Below are 24,211 nucleotides of genomic sequence, written 5' to 3' on the forward strand. Positions count from 1 at the left end.
ACCTCCTCAAGGAAGGAGGCTCGGGCGGGCGTGGTTCAGTCCTTTATTGGGTCACCCCCACGCCGTGAGGTCCCTGCTCAGGGAGAGAAGGTCCCTGCTAGTGGGACAGAGATGGCTGGGCTGCGGCTCCAGGGCCTGGGGCTCTCCGCGTGGGGGCACCACAGCGGGTCCCCGCCTGCCTCGTGCTTAGGACGTGACACAGTCTGTAGGTGGCATCTCTGGCGTCTGTTGGGCAACTGCTCAGATCAGGTTTCTCTTGAATGCTCAATTCTGGGGAAATTCGAGGGTTGCCTTTTGATCAATTGATTTTTCCGGGGGTGGGCAGGCACTCGTGACATCCTCAGGCTCCCTAAAGATGGAGCAGCACGGGCTTCTGAGGGCCAGAGGCGGCCCAGGCCACCCCCTCTTGTCCCTGTGTCCCTGGTCTGAGGTTGTTAGGGCTGGCACGCGAAGTACCGCAGTTACACAGCAGAAATTTATTTCCTCTCGGTTCCAAGGCTCCAACTCTGAGATCAAGGTGTTGACAGGTGACTTCTGAGGCCCCTCTCCGGGCGTGCAGGGGGCCACCTCCTCCCTGTCATGTGGTCTTTACTCTGAGCAGGCTCCCGTGTCTCTCTGTGTCCTGATCTTCTTCTGATAAGGACACTGATCCTATAGGATCAGGGCCCACCCTAATGACCTCGTTTTAACTTAGTCACCTCCTGAGAGGCCCTGTCTCCAAATGGAGTCACACTCTGAGGTGCTGGGGGCTGAGAGAGGGCGGAGAAGGGAGAAGAAGAGGTGCTGTGGGGTACAGGGGACCATGGCTCTGCTCTCGAGGCTACAGATGGGCTGGGCCTTCGGGCCGGGCTGTTTGTGGGCACTAAACCCCGAGCCAACACTTCCCTGTTGGTGGGGACAGCGGCCTGCCCTGCAGCGGCGGCTCTCTGTGCTGTTGAATCGCTCTTGGCCCGGAGCCTGGGTCACTGCTAGGGCAGGGTGGCCATCGGTCCGGGTGGGCCCTGACCTTGAACCCTGTACTTTGCTTCCCATAGAGCCTCCCTGGGCCTCTCCAATCCTCAAGGACCCAGGCAACCTCTTGGGGTCAAAGAACCCGGAGGGTCCCGAGCCCCTTGCTCTGGTTTTAGTACAGCCTTTGGCCCACCCGGCTTGGTCCTGGGCCGCGGGAGCTCCTGCTGCAGTGTGTGCCTGGGCGTCCTGTGCCCGCCTCCTCCCAGAAGGGACTCTGGGGTCACTGCTCTGGGTGTTGGCTTGAAGTCGACCCCTCTGTGAAGCTGTGGGGAGCCCCAGAGAGAGGGTTTCCCTGGCAGCAGGAGGTTTTCACCTGGTGTTCCGCACCCCTCCCTCGGCGCTTGGAGTGTCCTGGGTGTGCCCCCTTCTCACAGCACATTGTGACCATGCGCCCTCATTTCGAAAAATGAAAACTAAACTCTACACAGCCGGTTGGTTCTCCACCGTTAAGGAGACTGTGTGGCTGTGACCAGCAGGGTCACAGGGACTCATTACAGCAAGACAATGGTGACCGCCAGCTCTCCCCCAGCCCACGGCACTGCCCCCACGCTCAGGCAGACACACCCGCCACTGCCACCACCGTGCAGGGACGGGGACCCCCACCTGGAACAAGTGTGGGCTGCAGCGCTGCGGCCTCGAGGGGGAAGCGCGCGGTCAGGCCGGCAGGGCGTCCGCTCAGCGAGCACCTCTGAGTGCCCCACGCGCGGCTGTGCCCCGAGTACCCCGTGGCGTCAGGGAAAGGATGGATGGTGGCTCACCTGTGGCCGTAGGGACAGGTGAAAGGCCCCTGGAACGCGGGAGGCCGGAGAGGAGAGAGCCTCCTTCCGTCTCCCTCCCGGTGGCAAATACTCCTGTTAAACCAAAGGTCCTGCGTCTCCCCGCTCGGGGCTGTGCGTAGCTTTTAAAAGAAAAGGTTCATTGGTTGCCCCTCCAGTGCCGGGTCAGGGGCCTCCGGGAGGAACTCGCAGCTGTGGGAAGCCGCCCCGATCTGCCACCCCGGACTCCGTGTCCTGACTGCCCAGTGCTCACTCACTGCTCAGAAGCCACCTGGAAGCTCCAGCTCAGGACCACCGTGACCGTCATTCTCCAGGGCACCCGGCCTTGGCGCTGCTGCGGACCTTCCCAGGCCCTGCTGGCCCTTCCCGCCCTCTCTCGCATGACCCACCTGTGTCCCCCAGTGTCCTGCTTCAGCCACCCAGACTGCATCCAGACACAGCCAGGGCCTTCCCATGACGTCACATGACAGGCAGCACCTGCAAAGCACTGTGACCTGAGGCAGACACGTCACGCCTCCCACATCCCGGCCACCGCCAGGATCACATGCTGGCCTCTGCCCCAGCTCGTCCCTTCTGCTCTCACCATCCCTATTCTTGCCTCCAGATTCTTGCTGCATCTCTGGAATCTTCTCTGCCCCCATCAGACCCCTAGTGCTGGACCTTGGCCCGACCAGGACTCTGCCCAGCGGCCTCCCCTTCCTCAGAAGAATCTGCTGCTTCCCCTCTGGGCTTCGCCCCCTTCTCCACACCCACCCCTGGTTCCTGCCACGTCGCACTGGGGCGCTTTGCTCACTCCCTCCTCGCTTACTTCATCTGCCTGGAATGTCCTTCCCTCCTTATCACTTCCATCCCTCAAACCTAGTTTCAGATGTTATCTCCTTTAAGAAGCCTTCCTGGATTTCCCTTTTCCACGCAGCTGAGAGAGCCCCGACTGCAGGGGACACGTGTCCGCCTCTCCCCAGCCCCGGCCACAACTGAAGGTGCAGGCTGAGTCTCGGGCGTCTTTGCAGCCCCCGCCAGGCTGTGCGGTGGCGAAGCCCCCTTTGAACGCCGGGTTGATTTAACTCTGCACCTGTATGAGCGGATGATTCAGGTCGCCAGAAACAGAGCCCTGAGTTTGGCATTGGGGCCGGCTCCCCTGTCAGCCGTGAGTTCATCTGAGCTTGGCTTGCAGGGTGTAGGCACCGTTCTGCACGGCACTTGTAGGTCTGCTGAGAGCAGCAGACTAAGGCTGGACGGGGACCACAGCTTTCCATCGATGGCCCCTTTCAGGGCTGGACCTGCCCCCAGGGACGTGGGCCCAAGGGCTGCCCTGCCCACGTCTAGGAGGGGAGAGGAGTTGGGTGATTTGATGCCAAGAGTGGCAAGGGACGAAAGGTGCCCCCAGGTTAGGACTTGGCCACACTGGCTAGACATGGCACGTCCAGATCTCCTGACTTTCCTTGGGCTATCTGGGGAGAGGAAGTGTGGACAAGTTGCCGAGGACATAGTCACAGCCTCCCTGAAATGCCATGAAAGCCTAAGAAATTGTCTGAAATGAAGACACCCTCAACCGTAAGTACAACCAACACGCTAATCTCCAGGAAAATGAAAAGAAAAAAAGGCATGTGGGGTCCGTGGATAAGGCCTTTAAAGTGCGCTGTTGGAAGGTCTCATGCCTCCTCCTTCTGGATTGGACTGAAGGTTCCAGAAGGTTGCACTAGATCTTTGGGTCCCCGTGGCCTCACTGATTGCCCAACACCCAGTAAGTACTCAATAAATGTTTGCTCGGCTACAAGAGGGGCAAAGCTGTAGGAGTCTGAAGAATAACTTGGCCCCTGGAATAGACGCCCACGCGGAAAAGGGAAGGGCGGGAGGCCAGAGCAGGAGGCCAATCGTGTCCGTGAACCTGGGGGGCTGAAATTGGCAGGAGGTCGATGTAAATCATTGGCTGGAAAAAATGTAAAATATCAGGTTTCTCTATGTACTTTCTGTTTTCATGATTTGCTACAGTGAACAGGTATTGCTATAAGAGTCCCCAAACGGAATTATTTTTAAAAGAAAATGCAGATAATCAGTTGGCCACACTGGAGAACAAGCTGGGTCGACTAACTATGGGGATAGGAGGGAAGAAGGGACCCAAGCTAGGCAGGGAGCCCAGAGAGCAGCCCTAACCCTAACCCTAACCAAGACCTTAACCCTGACCCTGACCCCAACCCTGACGGTGGCCCTAAACATACTAACCCCAACCCTAACCCTAAACCTGACCCTAACTCTGACCTTACTCTAACCTTGACCCTAACCCCAACCCTAACCCTGACCCTAACCCTAAACCTGACCCTATCCCCAACCATAACCCTGACCCCCACCCTAATCCCAACCCTGCCCATGAGTTCTGGGCAGCCGTTCTCCATCCTGACTGCAAAAGAGATCTGGGGGTGGGGATTCCTCCCAGCACCCTGGTGCCCGAGCCTCCCCCAGCCCCACTGCGATTGAGGGGGGCCTGCCCAGGTGTTTCCAGTGTCCAGTCCAGGCCAAGACTCAGCGTCCCTGGATTCTTACCTGCTGACCTCTGCTCTCAACCTCAACAATGGGGCCTCCGTGCACTCTGGATCTGGTGACTAATTTGCCTCTTTTGGTCCCAGCTCTGTTCTGATGTGCAGATTCCATGTGCCTGGCTCCTCAGTCAGCTCAGATCCAAGCCGGCTAGGCCCTGTGTCCTGCGTCCCCCTCCCCGAGTGTGTCCCAGCCCTGTTTGGCGTGTGGGGGTGGGGATGAGGTATCCAGACAAAGACAGAGGACCAGCATTTAAAACATGTTTTTAATTACCCACCAAGAGTGTGACTGATGTGAAATCAGCATCTATACATCCTGGCGAGGGTGCAAATCAGTGCAGTCCTTTTGCATATAATGAAGGAATGTTCTATTGCACAGTTTAGTTCTACTAAATCAGTGATCTGTCGAAGGATCTCATGTTGCCTTCCTCTGGCCTAGACTGAAGGCCTGGCCAGGTGGCCCTGTGGCCTCCCATAGAACCTGACACACAACAAGTGCTGTGTGATAATTGTGCAAACAAAGAAAACCTGAGATTCAGAAAAGCTTTAAGCACAAAACTGAGCATCAAGTTCTATTTACAATCACAAAACAAAACAACACAATAAAACAAGCTAAATGTCTAACAATAGAGAGATAATTAATGGTGATGCCATAGTATGAAATATTACATAGCCATGAAAAATTATCTTTGAAAATAATTTTTTTTTGAGATAGAGTCTTGCTCTGTTGCCTAGGCTAGAGTGCTGTGGCGTCAGCCTAGCTCACTGTAGCCTCCATCTCCTGGGCTCAAGCGATCCTCCTGCCTCAGCCTCCCAAGTATCTGGGACTATAGGTGCACATCACACCTGGCCTAAGAATTTTTATAATTATAAAAATTATAAATTGTTACACTATTAAAAGAATAACATTGTACAAATTATGTAGCTTATGCCTACTCTCTATATAAAAAGTAAAAATATAGATGACAAAGAAAACATGGCAATGCCAATTATGACTCAGGGATTGGGAAGGATTCTCTTTTTCTGGGCTTTCGCCTTCCTTCCCAAATTTTCTAATGTGAAAACATTTATAATCAGATTAAAAAAACTGTGAGAAATTCAGTTGTAACTGGAGGTGTTAAATAACAGTATATGGTCATAAAGTAAGAGGCAGAAGTGCATATAATTGGGAAGGGGAAGCTAGCAGACAAATGCCAGCAATTCAGCTATCTGACGGCGGTTTCCCTAGTGTTAAGAGTTCAGATCTATTCCGGCCATAAGGAAAAAATACCTATAATGTTGATAAGGAGAAATTGCACTCGTTTGTTCTCTAACCACAGCGTAATATACCAGAACTTAATTGTAAAAGTATCTCCAACATTACCACAAATACTTGGAAATTCAAGACTTTTCTGCGTCGCTGGTCATTCAGGGACAGTAGAAAACTGGAACGTGGAGATCTTCAGAGCGAAAGTGAGCTGAAGCCAGGCCCGGGGGCAGCGGGGCGGCGTTCAGGCTGCGGCTCTGAGCTCGAAGCAGAGTTCGCAGCTGGTGGAGGGCGTCCCGCCGCCAGGCGCGGCTCAGCTGTCAGTGGGCCGTGCGGGATGAGGGAGGCAGGCTCTGGGCACCTGCTGGGCGGGTGGAGGCTGCATGGTCAGAACTGGGAATCCCTGTGGCTTCCAAGTGGGGGGACAAGTGTGCAGGGTCATGGCCAGGAAAGGGCACCGGGGCCCGAGCATGGGGCAGCCTGGTTGGCTCTGAGCAGATGGAGCTAAAGTCACTTCCCCTGAGGATGTCCAGGCCAGTAGTTTGGATGCAAAGGCCGGAGGCAGGGCGGAGCCTACCAGAGCTGTGGGGTTTGAGAGCCTTGGGCTGCAATGTTCTAGGCGGCCACCAGATGGCGGTAGGATGCCGCGATCGTGGTCTCCGTCCCGGGACTCCGCCTGGGTGGCTGGGGCTTGGTTCTGTGTTGTTTTTCTCTCTTTAATTAAATGTGTGTGAGGCTGCCCATCTCTCTGATCCATTTCTCTCTCCTTCCACCCCTCTTCAATCTCCTCCCCTTCTCATTCACCACTGACCATTACAGAGAACTGATGTGTTTTAAAAGTATATTATACTTATTAACAAAGTCCCAGTTGTCACTTTTAAAAGTATAGGTGTAACTGTAATTCCAGTGACTCCGAAGGCCAAGGCAGGAGGATCGCTTGAGCCTATGAGTTCAAGACCAGCCTGGGCAACATAGCGAGACCCCATCTCTTAGAAAAAAAAAAGCATACAACATTTATGTGGAATAAATAAAGTGAATTTGTACCTGGGATAGTTTGCCTGCAGTGAACTGAGTGTCCCTCCTCTGAGACAGCCCTGTAATGCTGATACTCTGGGCACCTCTCCCTGTACCTCTGTGCTTCTGAAAAATCTCGTGTAAACCAAATCATTTTAAAGAGCTTGAGGCGGTCACTGTTGAAAGGACAGTGTAAATAATTCTAAAAGTGACTCTCCCCTGTTATGTGATCCCTTCTTTGGCCAGTTGACTTGGCGGGACTAGGTTCTCCTCTGTGTGTTCCCAGGCTGAATACCTTGGACTTAAGAGAAGGCTTGTGGGGGTGTCCAGTGCCCACCCCAGGTTGAATTCCCACTGGACCATTGCACTGGGCCTGGTTAGGCGAAGCCCAGCCCAGCAAGTGCCAGGGACGGCCATGCCTGGCCAGCCTGGGAGCTTCTATGGGGTGGGGGTGGGGGTGCCTGGAGGCCCGGGGCCAGGGAGGGGGCGTTAGGCCCTTCAGAGCAGCCTCCAGAGATCTGAACCCAGATTGGGCTTGGGACTGTTTTGGGTCCTCCAGGAAATGGATTAAGCCAAGTAGACCCACCCCTAGCACCGCTGCCTCTCCTCTAGGGTCAAAGCCTGACCACAGAAATTTCTCTCCTAACTAGGAGTTCCCCTGATCAAACTTCAGAGCTGCCAAATCATTGTTCTCTCCTCTAATGGGTATTCTCAGTGTCTACCCAGGGCCCAGGGGCGATATGTACGTGTTACTCTAGCTGAGACGTTAAATTTCAGGATTCCAATTTCATAATGCCAACCACTACCCTTTTCTCTTCCTTTTGTAAATCTAAGATGCTATAAAGGGTGGTAACTTAATGTGACAACTAATGTTAATTCAGGTCTGCTTTGTAAATATCCTTGTGTCTATTGCCAAATCCCACAAAAGCTTGTGGCCTTTTTTGTGGGGTTGGAACAAGAAAAAGCCACATGGAAAAAACATTTCTATGTATGTTGCAGGCACTGTTATTGCTTAATGTCCTTTGATTCATTTGATTAGTTTCTTTTATGGTTTAGTGCAGAAAACAAATTATCTTCCTTGAAAAACTGGTCAGTTTTCTTTGTCAGATAAGGAGAATGATGTAACCCATCAGGTTTTCCTTTTTGCCCTGGCTTCCAGGAAGCTCAGAACTAATTGTAATGATCAGTCTTGTAATTGTCAGTCTCGATGACCTCCCCTTCTAACATTATTCTTTAAATTTTCTTGTTTTGTTATTGTGAGTGTGTGTTTTCTCAATTCTAAACTGCTCCCATTCCTTTTTGAAAGCAGGCAAATCTGCTTCTGGGACTTATGTGATGAAAAGTGATAAATAAAAAATGATCCCCAAAGAAGATCAGTTCACGCCACCTTCAGATTTTTAAAGGTGGCATGAATTGATTCCAAGACATATGCAGAGGGTGACAGTAACTTCTTGAGGAGCTTCATGAGAAAGCCTGTCTCACCTTCTTGCCCAGTGAGGCACTGTTGCAATGTCTCCCCGAAGTCAGGAGAGAATTTGAATGTTCACCAAGAAGTATTGTTTTTTTCTGACTTATGAGGCAATAGCCTTGAGGACAGACCAGGAGAAATTTGTTGTCACACAGATAGCCCACGGCTACAGGAACACCCAGGTCTGGATTCTTCTGTGGCTTCTTCTGACCTGAGAAAATCGCGGAACCTCTCTGGGCCTCCAGTGGCCTCGTTGTCCCTAAGGAGGGGGATAGTGGGCAAGAATAGTGACATGGAATGAGATATTTATTCAACTCTAAAGGAGGGGTGGTTTGTACATTTAAAAACCAGAGTAGGCCAGGCGAGGTGGCTCACACCTGTAATCCTAGCACTCTGGGAGGCCGAGGTGGGAGGATCACTCCAGGTCAGGAATTCAAGACCAGCCTGAGTAAGAGCGAGACCCCGTCTGTACTAAAAATAGAAAGAAATTAGCTGGACAACTAAAAATATATAGAAAAAATTAGCCGGGCATGGTGGCGCATGCCTGTAGTCCCAGCTACTTGGGAGGCTGAGGCAGAAGGATCACTTGAGCCCAGGAGTTTGAGGTTGCTGTGAGCCAGGCTGATGCCACAGCACTCTAGCCTGGGCAACAAAGCGAGAGTCTGCCTCAAAAAAAAACAAAACAAAACCAAAAACCAGAGTAGAAATTACAAACGAAGAATTTGCATATGTAAAAAATGTAAACATTTGTATGTTAGAAAAAAATACACCTACCAGCAAAAAGGGTAAAGGAGCAATTTCAGTAATAATCAGAGAAATGCAAAATAAGCCAACCACGCAGGTTCGTTTATTTTGGTCAAAGAAATAAGCAAAAGCATGTTTTAAATACCCCATGCTGGCAGCAACGTGGGGAAGTTGGCTTTCTCAAAAGTGCTCACAGGGAACGTTAATCTAACCCTTTTAGAAAGCCATTTGGAGAGCTGCACTGAGAGTTTTTGGAATATTTATAACTTTGCTCCAGAAATTCTATTCCAGGATTCTATGCTATAAAAATCCATAATATGGAAAAAATTCCTTGCAGAAAGATGTTCATGGGAGGCCATCTGTATTATTTAAAATGGAATCAATACAAATGTTTGATATCGAAGGAACAGTGTTTACAAAATGGAACAGGGCATATTATTAAAAATAATGCTCTGATGACTATATACCATAGAGAATGCTCAGAATATATTACTTGATAAAGCAGGACACCAAATTGCATGTTCACAATAATTCTGTCATTTATATATATATGTATGATGGTAGTTAGGCATAAATGAAACTTCAAAGAAATCCAACAAAATACAACAGTGGTTGTGTTAGGGTGGTAAGAAAACTGTTTTATTTTTGTTTTTCCCTTTTTAACCTCTATTTTTAAAAATCATAGTGCTATATTTTCTAATAAAAATACATAGTTTTTTAAAGGAACATAAGTGAAAATGGAGAGGTGAGTTAGATATGTGAGTCCCAGGTTTTAGGATCCAGAACAGTAAAATTAAGGGGAAGAAAACCAGGCTGGGCAGGAAGCTGAGCCTGAGTCCAGACCTGCGGCCACAACCGGTTCTGACGAGACCTCCCCGCCACCCCCCCACCCCCCCCCACCCCCCCCCCACCCCCCCCCCCCCCCCCCCCCCGCTCCGGACCCGCATTCTCGAAGGCAGCCACTGAGGTCCAGGTGCCAGAAGCCAAATCGGCCCCACCGCGTCCTCCCTGGGAACTGCAGTCGGCTGCTGTGATGACGCATGACGTCTTGCCTTGTTTGCAAACACAGAGTTCCTAAGGGGAAAGACATAGGGGAGGAAGACGTTCCTCTGAATCCTGGTCGCCTGTCCCTTACTGGCTTTTAGGCACACTGGGTAAAAATCCTCTGTCACCAAAACACTGAGAGCCCTACACCTTCTCCCTGGTGACTGGAGAACCTTCTAGAAATGCAGTCATCTGGGACCCATCTAGCCACACGCGCTCATGGGAAAGCTAAGCCAGGCCATGTGGGAGCGTTTGCTCAGCGTCCTTCACGTACCTGGTGGGATCGTGGGTGGCAGGGGGCTGGCGGGTGGAAGGAAGGAGCAGGCGCTCGCCCCTTCCTCAGTCTGTGCTTGTCGTCTTCACGGGGCCTCAGGGCTTCACAAACCCGGCCCTGCGTCACAGCCACCAAGGGACGTGTCACACGTGTAGAGACTTAAACCAGACTCAGGTTTCCAATTCCAGGATGTGGGTGGGGTCTGGGTTTCTTTCTGTCTTTTTTTGAATCTGCAGGTGATCCCGACCCTGACAGACTGAGAACGGGAAGTTCTCTGAGTGTGTTCCGTGGGCCGGGCAGGGTGTGCGAGCAGAGGCGCAGGGAGCCCTTTTGTTCCCTCCTCACTGATGTAGCGGAGCACAGCCGTCACCCATCCCACCCCGGGAACACGGGCCTGCGGTTCCCAGGCCTCCGCAGTGCTCTGAGGGACGCCCCAGCGCAGTCCTCTTGTAAAGGGAGGCTCTGCTCCGTGACGCCAGTGTCCTCAAAGCACTCACCATCCTGGAAGATTCTAGAATGCCTTCCAGGCCACCCTCCCCTCTGAACCTGAAGATCAGTCCTTCCAGCTCCCCTGGGGTGTGACTCGGCCTCTGGGCCTGCGCTGCCCTCGGCCTGAAGTCACAAAAGCAGACGTAGTGCCCAGCGGGTGCGTCTGGGTGTGCTGTGTCACTCATCCTTTTTTCTGGCTATCAAAGGTGCAGATAATTAATAAGAAGCTGGATCTTAGCAACGTCCAGTCCAAGTGTGGCTCAAAGGATAATATCAAACACGTCCCAGGAGGCGGCAGTGTGAGTACCTTCACACGTTCCCTGCACCGTGCTGTGGTTTGACTTTTAAGAAGTGGCATGAGTACATACACTCGCGAGACATTGCATAGAATAAATCCTTCTCCGGCTCAGGATCTATTTGTGTCCCCAGGCAAATGTAGCCCAGGCTCCAAGTCCTCACGCTGCCATGTCCGTAGAAGTCCTTCCTTCCCCATGCACGGGGGGCAGGTCCGGCCAGCACAGGCCGCACAGGTGGAATGGGGAAGGGGACAGACCCCCCCACAAGCCCCTCTCTGGGCAGCTGGGTCCCCAGGGCATGATCCCCACCATGGACTCACGCACCCACTGGAAGGTGGGCTGAAGGTGGTGGTGCCTGAGACTGGGGACCTCCTCCCGTTCCTGGGGAGGTTCCCACTGAGTGGCTCCACTGTGGACAGGTGGCCTGTTTGTTCTGATAAGTTGACATGAAGGTGTTACTGTCCGACCTCGGGCCAAGAGTCCAGTCCTTGCTCAGTTGTGTCTCTTCCACGTTCAAGGGAGGAGCCGATTCTGGAGCCTCTCGGCTTCGGTTTAAAACCGGCTCCACCCTCTGGCAGAGGCTGCAGCACAAAGAGCCAAACAAAAGTGCGACAGGTCACTCTGCCTGACGGAGAAATACTGCTTTCGGCCCTTTTATATTTGGTCTCCTCCAGACGTCCCTGGGGACACCCTGCATCCTCAATGAGGTGTCCCTGTGAGCTCTGGGGCGCAGATCTTCGCACCCTACCTACCCACGTGATGGACTCAGCGGCTCCGCATCTTCCCGCTGGTCCGTGTACCCGGGCTCCTCTGTCCCTGCCGCCCTCCAGGCTCCCCAGCTCTCTCGGTCAGCCCCGGCCATGAGCAAACTTTCACCACCCTGGGCAACTGGAGCTCCAAGATCTCTGAGGCCCACCGCAGGGGGCCTTGGTCTCTGAGAGCAGGCGCCTGGCCCAGGCTGGCAGTGCCCTGTGACTGCTGCAGCCCCGGGCCGGCTCCCTCCAGAAAGTGCCGGCCTGGGCCGCAGGCACCACCCGCATCTGGCCAGGGGGTTTATTCTTGCAATGTGCTGCTGCCTCCTGCCCCAGCACCCTTGGCTGACGTCGCTGTAGTCGCTGTAGTCCGGGAGTAGGAGTGCTTGCCCTGCGGCTGCTGCATGGGGCTTTATTAACGCTTCCTCGCCAGTGTCGCTGCGTGTCTCCTCTGCCCTCATGCCCCGCTCCCCCGTCCACCCACCGTGTCCCCTAAGACGGCAGCGTGTGTGCCACCCCACCCCACCCCGCCGCCCGGCCTTGTTCCCGGGCTCCATGTGCCGTGTGCCGGTTGCGTTTTCAGCCGCTCCAGCTTCGACTCCTGGTTCTCTGGCTTCGGAGGAGGAAGGCCGCGGGCTTTCTGGTTTAATTCATTTAATTCTGGTTTAATTCATTCCTGTCTGGGGGCTGGTGGAGGTTGTGCCGCTGAGGCCGTGGGGTCTGGCTCCAGAGGCCGCAGGTGGCAGGCACGAGAAAGCCACATGGCCCTGTCCCTCTGGTGAGGGGCAGCTGATGCCCAGAGAAGCTGAGTGCCCAGAACACTCGGGGACTTCCTTGGGGCCTCCGCTGTGTCCTGCACTGTGCCGGCCTGTGGGCCTGTGACCTATCAAAGAGGCACAAGATGTCCCAGGCGGGGCACTGTCCTCTGCCGGAGGCCACTGCTTGTTGGCAGCGGGAGGCTTCCCGGGAAGCCCTTCTCCTGGTGAATGGTTGTGAGGGTCACCTGCTCACTGTCGGCCTCTGGCTCCTGGGGGCCACTGGATCTCCCCCTCCCCCAGCGGGGTGACATCCCAGCAGGCAGGCCCTGCTCCCCTACCTGGGACCCCCTGGGCTCCAGGCTCCTCCGCAGGGCTGGTCGCCCCCTCCCCAGCCTCCAGGCACCTGCCCACCGGCTCCCACCCTCATCCGCTCCGTCCCCTAGCCCAGCCCCCCCTTTGTCTCCCTGACAGTGACTTCACCCAGGCCAGAGGGAGGAGGGAATGATGCCTCTGTCCCCGCCCTCCCAGAGACACAGGTCATTGTCCTACCAACACATCACTCCCGCACTGACCCCAAGGGCCAGGCCATCTGCCAGCTCTCTGTCAATAAGCAAACACCAACGTGACTTTAAAATAATTGGGGATTTTTCCAGTTTAGACTAAGGTAGAAGACCCTCTTTCTTTCTGTGGCTTTGATGAACCCCTCCAAGACTTGGGGCCGTCTCTCTCCTGGGCTACCCTCGTGGCCCATCCCACGAGGTCCCAGCAGAGGCCCCAGGGGTTCTGGAGTGTCAGTCGGCGACCCAGGCCCCTCACGGCCATGGCTTTGTGGAGACTTGCCTACAGGAGACCCATCTGCCACTGTGGGGTCCCCACGGGGTCACCCTCAGGGGAACAGGCGGCTCAGGGGCCGTCCTTCCCAAGGGTGCTGAGCCTGGAGCCCACAGGCCTCCCCTGGTGAGTCCGAGTCTGCCCGAGCCGGCGGGACACTGTCTGTTGGCGTCTCTGCTGTGCCACCTGCCCGTCCTGGCAGCTGCTTTGCTCGTTTGGTAAAGACCGAAATGTCCAGGACACCGTGTGCACAGGTGCCAGCCGCTCTCTCCTCTGAGTCGCTGCTCTGGGTCCTGCCTGGTGACCCGACGCTGCTCTGGCCGCGGAGCCGGGATCTGCAGAAGCTTCCTTCTCCTGCTACAAAGCCCACCTGTCAGTCCTCGCACAGCCTCTCCCGCTTGGGGCCTGCAGACAGCTCTCGCCTTTCCCGAGAGATTTTCCAGTGCTGCAGCACCAACCAGATCAGTCGCTCCTCTCTCCGTGTCTGAATGTGACCTGTCAATTTCACGTCAGGAAAGGGAGGGCTTTTGTACAGTGTCCCTGTTTTCCCACGAGGATCTTTTGTTCCGCAGGGATGGAAGACGCTCCAACCCCACAGTTATTTTGTGAAGACCCAGCTCCCTTGGGACAGGGCTGGCCGAATTTCACCACCACATTTTTCCACCCTGACTGGGGTGTGTTCCTTGGGGCAGACAGGAACCGCCATCCAACCAGGGCCTGGGCTTACACAGCTGCTTTTCATTGTGTTACACCCATACTAAAATAATCCCATTTTATTCTCTGTCTCTCAATCTGCCCCCCTCCTCTCTCTCTCTCTCTCTCTCTCTCACGTCCTCTCTCGCCTCCAGGTGCAAATAGTCTACAAACCAGTTGACCTGAGCAAGGTGACTTCCAAGTGTGGCTCGTTAGGCAACATTCACCATAAACCAGGTAGCCCTTGTGGAAGGCGGCCAGGGTTGGGACAGAAAGGTGCTGGGGTCGGCTGGGGGGCGCGGCGAGAAAGGGAGATGGCAGGGGACAGGGACAGGACTGTCCAGGTGATGCCTTCTGGCCAGCAGGGGTTTGTCAGGTGGACCTTCAAGGAGAGGGTTGAGTGTGGAACTTGCTGGGGCCTGGGGGACATGGCCACCCCAGCTCGCCCCCGAGCAGGGCTATGCTGGCCAAGGCGAGGGGACAAGGGAGGCCGCATGCTGGTCCTAAACCCCAACCCGTGGTTCTCCGAGTGGGCTGTACATGGGGCCTCCTGGGCTGGCAGTGGACTTCCTCTGGCCCCCAAAGGCCAGCTATGTGTGTGTCCCAGCCTGGTCCCCCACCAACATAGGGGACACTTCACCAGCCAGAGCCTGGGACCCCTGGGCCAGTGCCGTGCCCTTGCTGTGACTGTCTGAACAGAAAATGATGCTCCCAGAGCCCCCACCTCACACTGCGTGGAAGTCAGTGCTGTCCACGCATCTCCCATAGCGATGCAAAGAGTCTACACCTGTGCTGCCCAGCACGCAGCCACGAGCCACACGTGGCTAGTGAGCACTTGAAATGCGGCTAATGCAGTTGAAGAACTGAACCAATTTTATTGAGTTAAAGTTTAAGTAGCCACATGTGGCTCCGGGCTACCAGATTGGGCAGCACAGGTGTAGACTCTGGCTCCCACCCGGGAGTTCAGAGGAGGGGCTTCTGCATTCGGCCCTATTTAGGGCCCGGGTCTTCACCTGAACCACTACTGTGGGAAGAGAAGGCCACCGGGAGCTCAGCCCAGAGCACGGCTCGTTATCTTGTGGCTGTCACAGACACCGTCTCTCCCAGTGAAAACTACCCCGCGACTGGTGCGGCCATCCCAGCACGCCGTGAGCCACTTTCTTCATCTGTCCCGAGAGAGGACGTGGGCCATCTCTTCCTCCTGCTGGGTCTTCCTCGCTCAGGCACCGCATTAAGGGCCAAGGAGGGAGAAGGGGTCAGGGTCTTTCCTTTTTAGAATGCGTTTTTTTTTTTTGTTTTTTTGAGATAGAGTCTCACTCTGTTGCCCGGGCTAGAGTGCCGTGGCGTCAGCCTAGCTCACAGCAACCTCAAACTCCTGGGCTCAAGCAATCCTCCTGCCTCAGCTTCCTGAGTAGCTGGGACTACAGGCATGCGCCACCATGCCCAGCTAATTTTTTCCATATATTTTTAGCTAATTTCTTTCTATTTTTAGTAGAGATGGGGTTTTGCTCTCGCTCGGGCTGGTCTCGAACTCCTGACCTCAAATGAACTTCCCACCTCGGCCTCCCAAGTGCTAGGATTACAGGCGTGAGCCACCGCGCTCGGCCTAGCATGCATTTTGATAGTCAGTTTAATTTCAAGGTCTCGTGGGGTTGTGGTCTACCGATTGTTGGTAAAGAAAGATTTCACTTGTTGAAAACCAACCAATTTAGAATGTAGAATAATTTTTCCTGGGCTGAGCTGCCATTTATAATTCCTTCGCAGTGTCTCAAGAGGGGGAGTTTTCAGAGTAGATATTTGATGCACACTTTGGGGAGATGAAGCAAACTGTTCTCAAGCCCTTTGCAAGGACTTAATCATATCCAAACCACGTGCCAAATGAGGGAGAGTCTTACCTGCTCCTAAAGGCTGGTCCCTACTGGGAATCACTTGCACGGCCCTTCATGTGCAAATGTGAAGGTTATATCGCGGTCCTCTCCCCTTCGGAGCAGTGGCACCCGCCCTCATTTAATGCATGCGGAGTCCACTAGACCGCAGAGGAAGATGGCAAGACGCTCTGGTGTGTGTTGTGTTCCAGGAGGTGGCCAGGTGGAAGTTAAATCTGAGAAGCTGGACTTCAAGGATCGAGTCCAGTCGAAGATCGGGTCCCTGGATAACATCACCCACGTCCCTGGCGGAGGGAATAAAAAGGTGAATGGGGCAGGGCGGGGCGGAGGCTGCATGTGGATACAGGGATCGATCAAGTCAGGTGCACAAAGGGCGGATCCTGCATTGACTGGCTTGACCTGGTTCTCGGCAACATCCAGGACGGTGGGTCTGGCTTAGCTGCTCACCACCTCACCTGGGAGCTTTAGCAGATTGGTGGTCTCAGGTGCAGCTGCGTATCTGGAGTTTAAAGGTCCCAGGTGATTTTTTTTTTTTTTTTTTTTTTTTTGAGACAGAGTCTCTCTCTGTCCCCCAGCTAGAGTGCAGCAGTGTCATCATAGCTCACTGCAGCCTCAAACTCCTGGGCTCAAGTGATCCTCCTGCCTCAGCCTCCCGGGTAGTGAGGACTATAGGCACATACCACCACACCCAGCTAATTTTTCTATTTTTGGTAGAGACAGGGGTCTCACTCTTGCTTACGTTGGTCTCGAACTCCTGATCTCAAATGAACTTCCTACCTCGGCCTCCAGGGTGCTAGGATTAAAGGTGTGAGCCACTGCACCCAGCCCAGGTGATTCTTTTTTTCTTTTTTTTTTTTTGAGACAGAGTCTCACTCTGCTGCCCTGGTTAGAGTGCCGTGGCGTCAGCCTAGCTCACAGCAACCTCAGACTCCTGGGCTCAAATAATCCTTCTGCCTCAGCCTCCCGAGTAGCTAGGACTACAGGCATGCGCCACCATGTCCAGCTAATTTTTTCTATATATTTTTAGTTGTTTGACTAATTTCTTTCTATTTTTAGTAGAGACAGGGTCTCGCTCTTGCTCAGGCTGGTCTCGAACTCCTGAGCTCAAACGATCCACCCACCTCGGCCTCCCAGAGTGCTAGGATTACAGGTGTGAGCCAGGGAGCCTGCCCAGGTGATTCTTCAGTGCAGTCAAAAGTGAGAACCACAGTCTAGGCCCCGGGGTGTGCAAGCATCCGCAGAAGGAAGTAGGCATCCCCAAAGTCAGCCCTGGTGCAGCAAGAACAAGTCGTGGGAACATAACCCAGTTTTCTAAACGGGTTACTAGGCAGGCAGAGCAAAACCAAGACGCTGAGATCCAGATTTCAGCAAAGCCTCTGCCTGCCTGTCATGAAAGCGTCTGCTCAGAGGCTGCTGGACCTCGGTGTCCCCAGCGGTCTCTAGAGTCTCCAGGTCTTGCTGTGGGCCTCTGTCTGCTGTGAGGGTAGGGGCACAGGGTGTGGGTGGCCCTGAGCAAGCTGCCTCTGGGCCCAGCACAGGATGCGGTCTTGTGGCTGGCTTTTTCTCTTCTGCGTAAATGCAACCCAAGCACCCGCTGGGGTTTCCCACCCCCACCTGCCCTGAAGTTCTGGGAGTGGCTCATCTTCCAGCCTTTAGTGCCTCCGGCAGCTGACTGGGGAGTGGCAGAGGGAGAAGGGATGTCCGAGAACGAGACCCAACCCAGTGTGAGAAAGTGCACTGCCCGTGGTGGCCCAGCTGGGTGGAAGCTGCAGCCGCGCCATCTTTCCACCACGCCACACTGGGTGGCAGCCAGGAGTTCCCTGTCCTGGCCAGTCCCCACACCTCCCTGCTTGCCTTCCTCTGGCAGCCCCCTCACTGCCTCTGGCTCCGATTCTGAACACACAGGCGCGTCCTGTCTTGTGTTTGGGGTAAATGTCCGACAGTGTAGTTTTGTGGAGAAGCACCTGCTGGTGGGTCTTAAAGCAGACATTGCAAACTGAACCTTGGGGGGCCCCAAGGCCGATGGGAAGGGAGGGGACTGGCCCTGAGATGATGACCTTGCACAGTCAAGTTCCCCATGGTGCCCCTTCTGGACTCCTGGACCCCAAGGTGGACCTAAAGTTTGTCATGCTTCTGCAGACACAAGATGCAGGAACACCTCTCAGTGCCTGGGTCACTATCAAAAGTGAGAAAACAAAGGAGGACCAGGAGGCTGCCTGCTTCAAAGGACATGGCGGCAGGGCCCAGTTCTCTGGGGAAGTAGACAAGGTTCTCCGCAAAAGCCCAGGGCACGGCGTGGCTCACGCCTGTAATCCTAGCACTCTGGGAGGCCCAGGCAGGAGGATCACTTGAGGTCATGAGTTCGAGACCAGCCTGAGCAAGAGCAAGAACCCCATCTCTACTAAAAATAGAAAAATTAGCTGGCCAACTAACAATAGAAACAAAAAAACTTAGCCAGGCGTGGTCGCTAGGGCCTGTAGTCCCAGCTACTCGGGAGGCTGAGGCAGGAGGATTGCTTGAGCCCAGGAGTTTGAAGTTGCTGTGAGCTGTGATCACACCAGGGCACTCTAGCCTGGGCAACAGAGCGAGACTATGTCTCAAAAAAACAAACAAACAAACCCAGGGTCTGTTGTTTCCATCCCCTGTTCCCACCTGGTTTAGGGTTTAAGGCAGGGCCTCCCAGCCTGGGGGGGACTGGCCCCACCCCTGAAGAGTCTGAATGGGTCTGGATAAGGTCTGGGCATTGGTGGTTCCCTGGGTGAAGACAGGCCTCCGCCTCTGCTGGGAAAAGCTCTGGGCTTGACTCTGCTTGGAGGTGTGACGTGGGCAAGGTCTGTAAGCCCCTCCGGCCTTGGCCTCGGTTTCTTCTGCAGCAGAATGGAATGGAAGTACTGTACCTACCCCAGGGTGGTGGTTCGACCCAAAAGGGCAATGTTTTGGAAACTACCTGGAATGCTGTAGTCATCATAAGAATATGAGTTAGAGCCAAGTCCAAGTCTAAAACTTCTTGGCTCCTTCTGTTTCCAACTCATCTCTGATGGCTCAGAAGACACTGTCTGGTCCTAGAGGGTCCCCTCAGATTTAGTCCCCTGTTTTCTGAGTGTGAGGAACAATATTGCTAACAAGCAGTGGAGCACACTGTGGTGTGCAGTCCCAGCGACTTAGGGAGGCAGAGGTGGGAGGGTCACTCTAGCCCACGAGTTCAAGGTCAGGCTGGGCAACGTAGCGAGAACTAAGTTCTAAATGAATGAATGAATGAATGCAGGCTTCAGCGAATCATGTTTTCCAGCACACCTGCCCGTGCTGCCCACAGCTGCGGCCACCTCCGGAGTCCTCATAGTCACTGGCAAAGGGGAGGGATGTGTGTGGCTCTGGCTGGGGGAAGAGGGGGCTCCAGTGGCTCTGGGGCCATCCCTTGATCTGCTTCTCCTTTAACACTTGCATTTGCAGCTGGCATGCGCTTACACATGGCATGTGCACACAAGGCCATTCAAGGTTGTTCATACACAGCACTGTTTGTACCAGCACAATACTGGAACAGCCTAAATATCCATCCATAGGGGAGTAGATGAATCTTGGCACCTCTGCTGTAAGGGAATTCTAAGCATGAGGAAGCTCTCTAGGTACTGATAACAGAAGGTATTAAGTTTGGAAATGAGTGCAAAGCTTGTGTATATCGTTGCCACATGTATTAAGATACATGTATATGTCTGCATATGTGTAGGATATCTCAGGCTGTTGGCAGGGCTTGTCCCCTTTCTCTGTCTTGGTCTCACCCTCCCTCCCCTCCCCTCCCCCTCCCCTCCCCTCCTCCTTACAGATCGAAACCCACAAGCTGACCTTCCGTGAGAACGCCAAAGCCAAGACGGACCACGGGGCGGAAATTGTGTACAAGTCGCCCGTGGTGTCCGGGGACACGTCTCCACGGCACCTCAGCAACGTCTCCTCCACGGGCAGCATCAACATGGTAGACTCGCCCCAGCTCGCCACGCTAGCCGACGAAGTGTCCGCTTCCCTGGCCAAGCAGGGTTTGTGATCAGGCCCCCGGGGCGGTCAATAATCGTGGAGAGAAGAGAGAGTGAGAGTGTGTGGAAAAAAAAAAAAAAAGAATAATGACCTGGCCCCTCGCCCTCTGCCCCCCAGCTGCTCCTCGCAGATCGGTTAATCGGTTAATCACCTAACCTGCTTTTGTCGCTCGGCTTTGGCTCGGGACTTCAAAATCAGTGATGGGAATAAGAGCAAATTTCATCTTTCCAAATTATGGGTGGGCTAATAATACAATACTTGTTAAAAAAAAAACCACTCAGAAACATGGCCACACCCAACATTTCCTTGGGCAATTCCTGCTGATTCTTTTTTTTCCCCCCTCTGAGTCGAAGAGGGAGGAAGAGGCTCTGAAAGCTGCTTCTGGGGAATTTCAAGGGACCGGGGGTGCCCACCGCCTCTGGCCCCGTCCTGGGGGTGTCACAGAGGCAGCGGCAGCAACAAGGGATTTGAAACTCGGTGTGTTCGTGGAGCCACAGGCAGATGACGTCAACCTTGTGTGAGTGTGATGGGGGCGGGGCCGAGGCAGGGGCGGGCAGGGGAGAGGAAGGAGGAGCGGGGGCGGGGAGGAAGGACGGCGCCGGGAGTGGGAGACGCGACGCCGTCCCCTGCCGGGCGCCGCCGGGAGAGCAGCGGGAAGGGCGACCGCCTCTGCAGCCCGCAGCAGCTCAGACCCGGCGGCCTCCTGCTCTTGGTGGCCTGGGTCGCCTGAGGGTCGGTGTGCCACCCTCTGGAGGGCGGCCTGTGCGAGAAGAGGCAGTGGGCAGGAGGAAAGGGAAGGTCGGCGGGATGGTGGCAGCCCGTGGGTTACTTCCTTGGAGGAGACAGACCTCGATGTCCGAGAGCGCTGGCCTCTTCCTCCCTCCCTGCAGGGTGGGGGTCCTTCCTGAGCTAAGGGGCTTCCTTCCGCTCCATGGAAACTCTGATTTATTGAGTTCTGAAGGTTGGATCTGCAGCCACGATTTTGGCCACCTCGCAGACCTGGGACTTTAGGGCTAACCAGTTCTCTTTGTAAGGACTTGTGCCTCTTGGGAGATGCCCGCCTGTTCCCACATCTGGCCTCTGGCATCTCTGGAGTGTGCGGGGGTCTGGGAGGTGGTTCCGAGCCTCCCGTCCCTCCACGGCCACTGCAGCCACCCCTGTCTGCCTTGCCGTGCCGTGTCTGCTGTGAGAGCCAATCACTGCCTGTACCCCTCATGTCACACTGCCCCGAGTTCCCAGCCTAGCCACCCCCCTTCTCAGCAGTGGGCATTGGCTGGATATGGGAGGCACCTACTCCAAGCGGTGAAACCAAGGGAAGGCAAAGTCCAGGCACAAAGGTTGAGCCTCAGTCTCTCGCTCCAAGTTCCACTCATCCTATGGGTGTGCCTCTCACAGCGGATTTGATGAGCTTATTGGATTCCCTGCTCCCACCTCCCATCAGGTATGAGCCATGGTGCTGCTTGGCAGTGACCCTGTACGTTCTTGCCTTGTTGATGTGGAGAGAGCCTTTCCCTCCCAGAAAGCCTGGCCCCTTCCTGTGTTGAACTGGCAGCAGGAGTTGGGTGTTGCCAGTGATGGCAGCAGGATGGGCAGGCAAGGCTCCCCGGGCAGGACCACTCTTTCTCTGTCCCCCACTTGTGCCCCAGCTTGAGACTGCCAGCCTCCCAGAGAGCCCAGCCACCGTTCACCTCCATGTGCATATAACCAGCCCTCCACACCCCCAAAAGGGGAACATGCTCCCTTGGAAATGGTTCTTCCCCCCAGTCCCAGCTGGAAGCAATGCTGTCTGTTCTGCTGGAGCAGCTGAACATATACGTAGATGTTGCCCTTCCCTCCCTGTCTGCGCTCTGTTGCATTGTAGTTGGATTTGTCTGTTTATGCTTGGATTCACCAGATGACTATGACAGTGAAAAGACAAAAAAAAAAAAAAAAAAAAAAGGACGCATGTATCTTGAAATGCTTGTAAAGAGGTTTCTAACCCATGCTCATGAGGGTCCTAGATCAGATCTCTCTCACCCTCATGCTGGGACTTGGCTCCAGGAAGCCAGTGTGGCTGTACCCTGCGGCTGGGGCCTCCCATGTTTTGCCACGTTTTGAAAGGTTTTCATCAGCATCTGGGACCCAAGAGACCAGATTCCGGCTTCTAAGGAGGACCTTCAGCTGCAAAGCCCTGAAGCACAGGACTAGGACAGAAGCTATGGTATCTCCCCCTCCCCACTTCCCCCAGGGCTCCCTTTGGCAGGGCAGAGAGCGGTGTGTCTTATGGCTGGCCTGGCTTGCAGCATGGAGATGGTCCTCTCTGGTCACAGCCTGGAGAAGTCCCATAGCAGTCCTGAAAAAGGGTCTTACAACCGCATCACAAGGAAAAGGAATTTGTCTGCAGCCCCCAGAAGCCCGTCCCTCAGGCTGGGGGTCCTTCTCCAGGGTCACTCTCAGGAGGGACAGCCCAGGCCTCCTCACCAAGGGGTCTCCAACCACGGACGGTATTGGAATGGATTGTCCATTCTGGATGGGCTCCAGGGGCCCGAGCTGCTTGACTGAGGAAGGATGGCAAGTCGGGAAACATGGTTCCCAAAGCCTTGGCCAGAGCACCATCAGCCCACTGACTGCACAAGCTCCACCTGCTACCATGAGAAAAGGGAAAGCTGCCTGTGCAGAAAAGAAACTCAGCAGCCTCAGGCCCAGTCCTGTCACTTCTGGTTTGAGTACAGTTAAAGGCAACCTGGGGGACTGGGTGGTAGGGGCCCAGGGCCTCCCCCAGGGTTGGATGTCTCATTTGCAGCCAGGGCTTTCTGTGCAAGGAATTATCTGGGCCCAGAACTTTCCACTGTGAGGTTCTCCACTGTCCTCTAACCCCAGCTGGTCTCAGAAGTGAAGGGTTCAGAGGAAGAAAAAGGAAACTGTGGTGGTAGAGATTTGTTAGCTGTTAAGAGCATGGCCTGCTCATTACTGCCACTGACGTTGGTGCACTTCTCGCACCTCTTTGCTCTTCCTGCAGTTCCTGGGCCCTGCTCTTCGTTCAGCACCATGGGCCATCTGAGGAGGGTTTTGGACTCTCCCTCAGGGGTGGGTTATTTGGGGTCATGGTTTAAGGTGATCAGGTCAGCGCTGGCAGGTAGATTGCAAAGGGGTGCTTGTGACCTTAAATGAGGACAATCCCCCCAGGGCTGGACCTTCCTCCCTTCTCCCCATTTCTCCCATCTCCAGAGCCAATGCCCCTGGGTGGGCTAGATGGTGTATACTATTTGCCTACCAAGCTCTCAGTTCACTTTATCAATAGCTCCATTTAAGCTGACTTCAGTGGTGAGACTGTTTCCTGTTTGCAATTGCTTATTGTGCTGTGGGGGGAGGGGGGAGGAATGTGTTCAATAGTTAACATGGGCAAAGGGAGGTCTTGGAGTGCAGCAGTTAAACCACCCTGTAACCCTTTTCTTCATGATTTCAACTACATTTGCTAGAGGGAGGGAGATGCCATGGGGTTAGAGGTCCTTGTGGCATCACCCTTCCACTGACAGGTTCCCAGTTGCAGCAGGCAGCCAGCTCATTCCCCATGGCCTGCCCAGCTGAGTAGGAATCTGGAGATCTGGTTGCTTTGGCCTGTTGCCTCTTGTGGGGTCTCAGGCCCACAAGCATGCCTGAGACCCCAGCACCCTTCCCTCTAAGCGGTTAGCACCTCCGTGTCAGCTCTCCCACCGGCTGCAGAGATGCAGCCTGTACTTTTAGCGGGGGCTGAGATTGTTGTTACCTTCACCCTCCTTATCTTTGTCCTCCAAGTGAAGCCAAGAGCTGCTGGATGATGGCCGAGGTTATCGTCAGCTTGTTCCATCTACAGATCTGTGGCTTCAGGAGACTTCTGATTTCTCTTCAGCTTTGAAAAGGGTTACCCTGGCACTGGCCTAGAGTCTTAACCTCCTAATGGACTGAGCCCCATGAATTTGCAAAGTTGGGCAGGACAATTTCTGGCACTTGCAAGTCCCATGATTTCTTTGGTAACTTTGAGGGTGGGGGGAGGGACATGAAATCATCTTAGCTTAGCTTCTTGTTTGTGAATGTCCATATAGTGTATTGTGTGTTTTAACAAATGATTTACACTGACTGTTGCTGTAAAAGTGAATTTGGAAATAAAGTTATTACTCTGATTAAATAAGGTCTCTGTTTATGGATCCCGAGCACAAAAAAAATGATATACAGTATATGATTTTCTGTTCCTTCTCCACTCCCACTGCTTCACTTGATTAGCCTTAAAAATAAATAAATTTTGAAAAAGGATGTATGATTTTCAAGTTCTTTCCCAACCTTAGAGAACTTAGCTCAGAACAGGAAATGACAATATTGTTAAAAGCTGCACATCACGATTAACAGCTTTCTG

General features: G+C 54.1%; 2 protein-coding genes and 1 long non-coding RNA gene across 17 annotated transcripts in view; 2 read left to right on the plus strand and 1 right to left on the minus strand.

Moving 5' to 3' along the window:
• MAPT (microtubule associated protein tau) overlaps positions 1-23,986 on the plus strand; it is a 96,807-nt gene extending 72,821 nt beyond the window's left edge. For 6 of the 15 annotated variants that reach the window (XM_045525905.1, XM_045525909.1, XM_045525914.1 and 3 more), the window contains 4 exons: positions 10,807-10,899; positions 14,086-14,167; positions 16,008-16,120; positions 19,637-20,141. In XM_045525905.1, coding sequence (XP_045381861.1) covers positions 10,807-10,899; positions 14,086-14,167; positions 16,008-16,120; positions 19,637-19,852 — 504 coding nt within the window. In that variant the 3' untranslated portion in view covers positions 19,853-20,141. Of the gene's footprint in view, positions 1-1,945; positions 2,852-10,806; positions 10,900-14,085; positions 14,168-16,007; positions 16,121-19,636 lie in introns of those variants that run through there. The other 9 variants (XM_045525907.1, XM_045525911.1, XM_045525917.1 and 6 more) reach the window with 5 other exon arrangements.
• On the plus strand, positions 2,332-3,674 carry STH (saitohin). Its single transcript, XM_045525180.1, is given in 3 exon segments — positions 2,332-2,353; positions 2,780-3,010; positions 3,013-3,674. Coding segments are annotated over 3 exon segments (354 nt in total). The 3' UTR covers positions 3,114-3,674.
• Positions 12,876-19,744, minus strand: LOC123620567. The gene is made up of 3 exons (XR_006728906.1): positions 19,657-19,744; positions 15,826-16,100; positions 12,876-13,732 (listed from the first exon to the last, which is right to left on the minus strand). It is a non-coding gene; the product is annotated as an uncharacterized LOC123620567 (long non-coding RNA).
• Positions 23,987-24,211: the final 225 nt, after the last annotated feature.

The sequence above is a fragment of the Lemur catta genome, chromosome 15, assembly GCF_020740605.2.
Source record: "Lemur catta isolate mLemCat1 chromosome 15, mLemCat1.pri, whole genome shotgun sequence".
Classification (NCBI taxonomy): Eukaryota; Metazoa; Chordata; class Mammalia; order Primates; family Lemuridae; genus Lemur; species Lemur catta.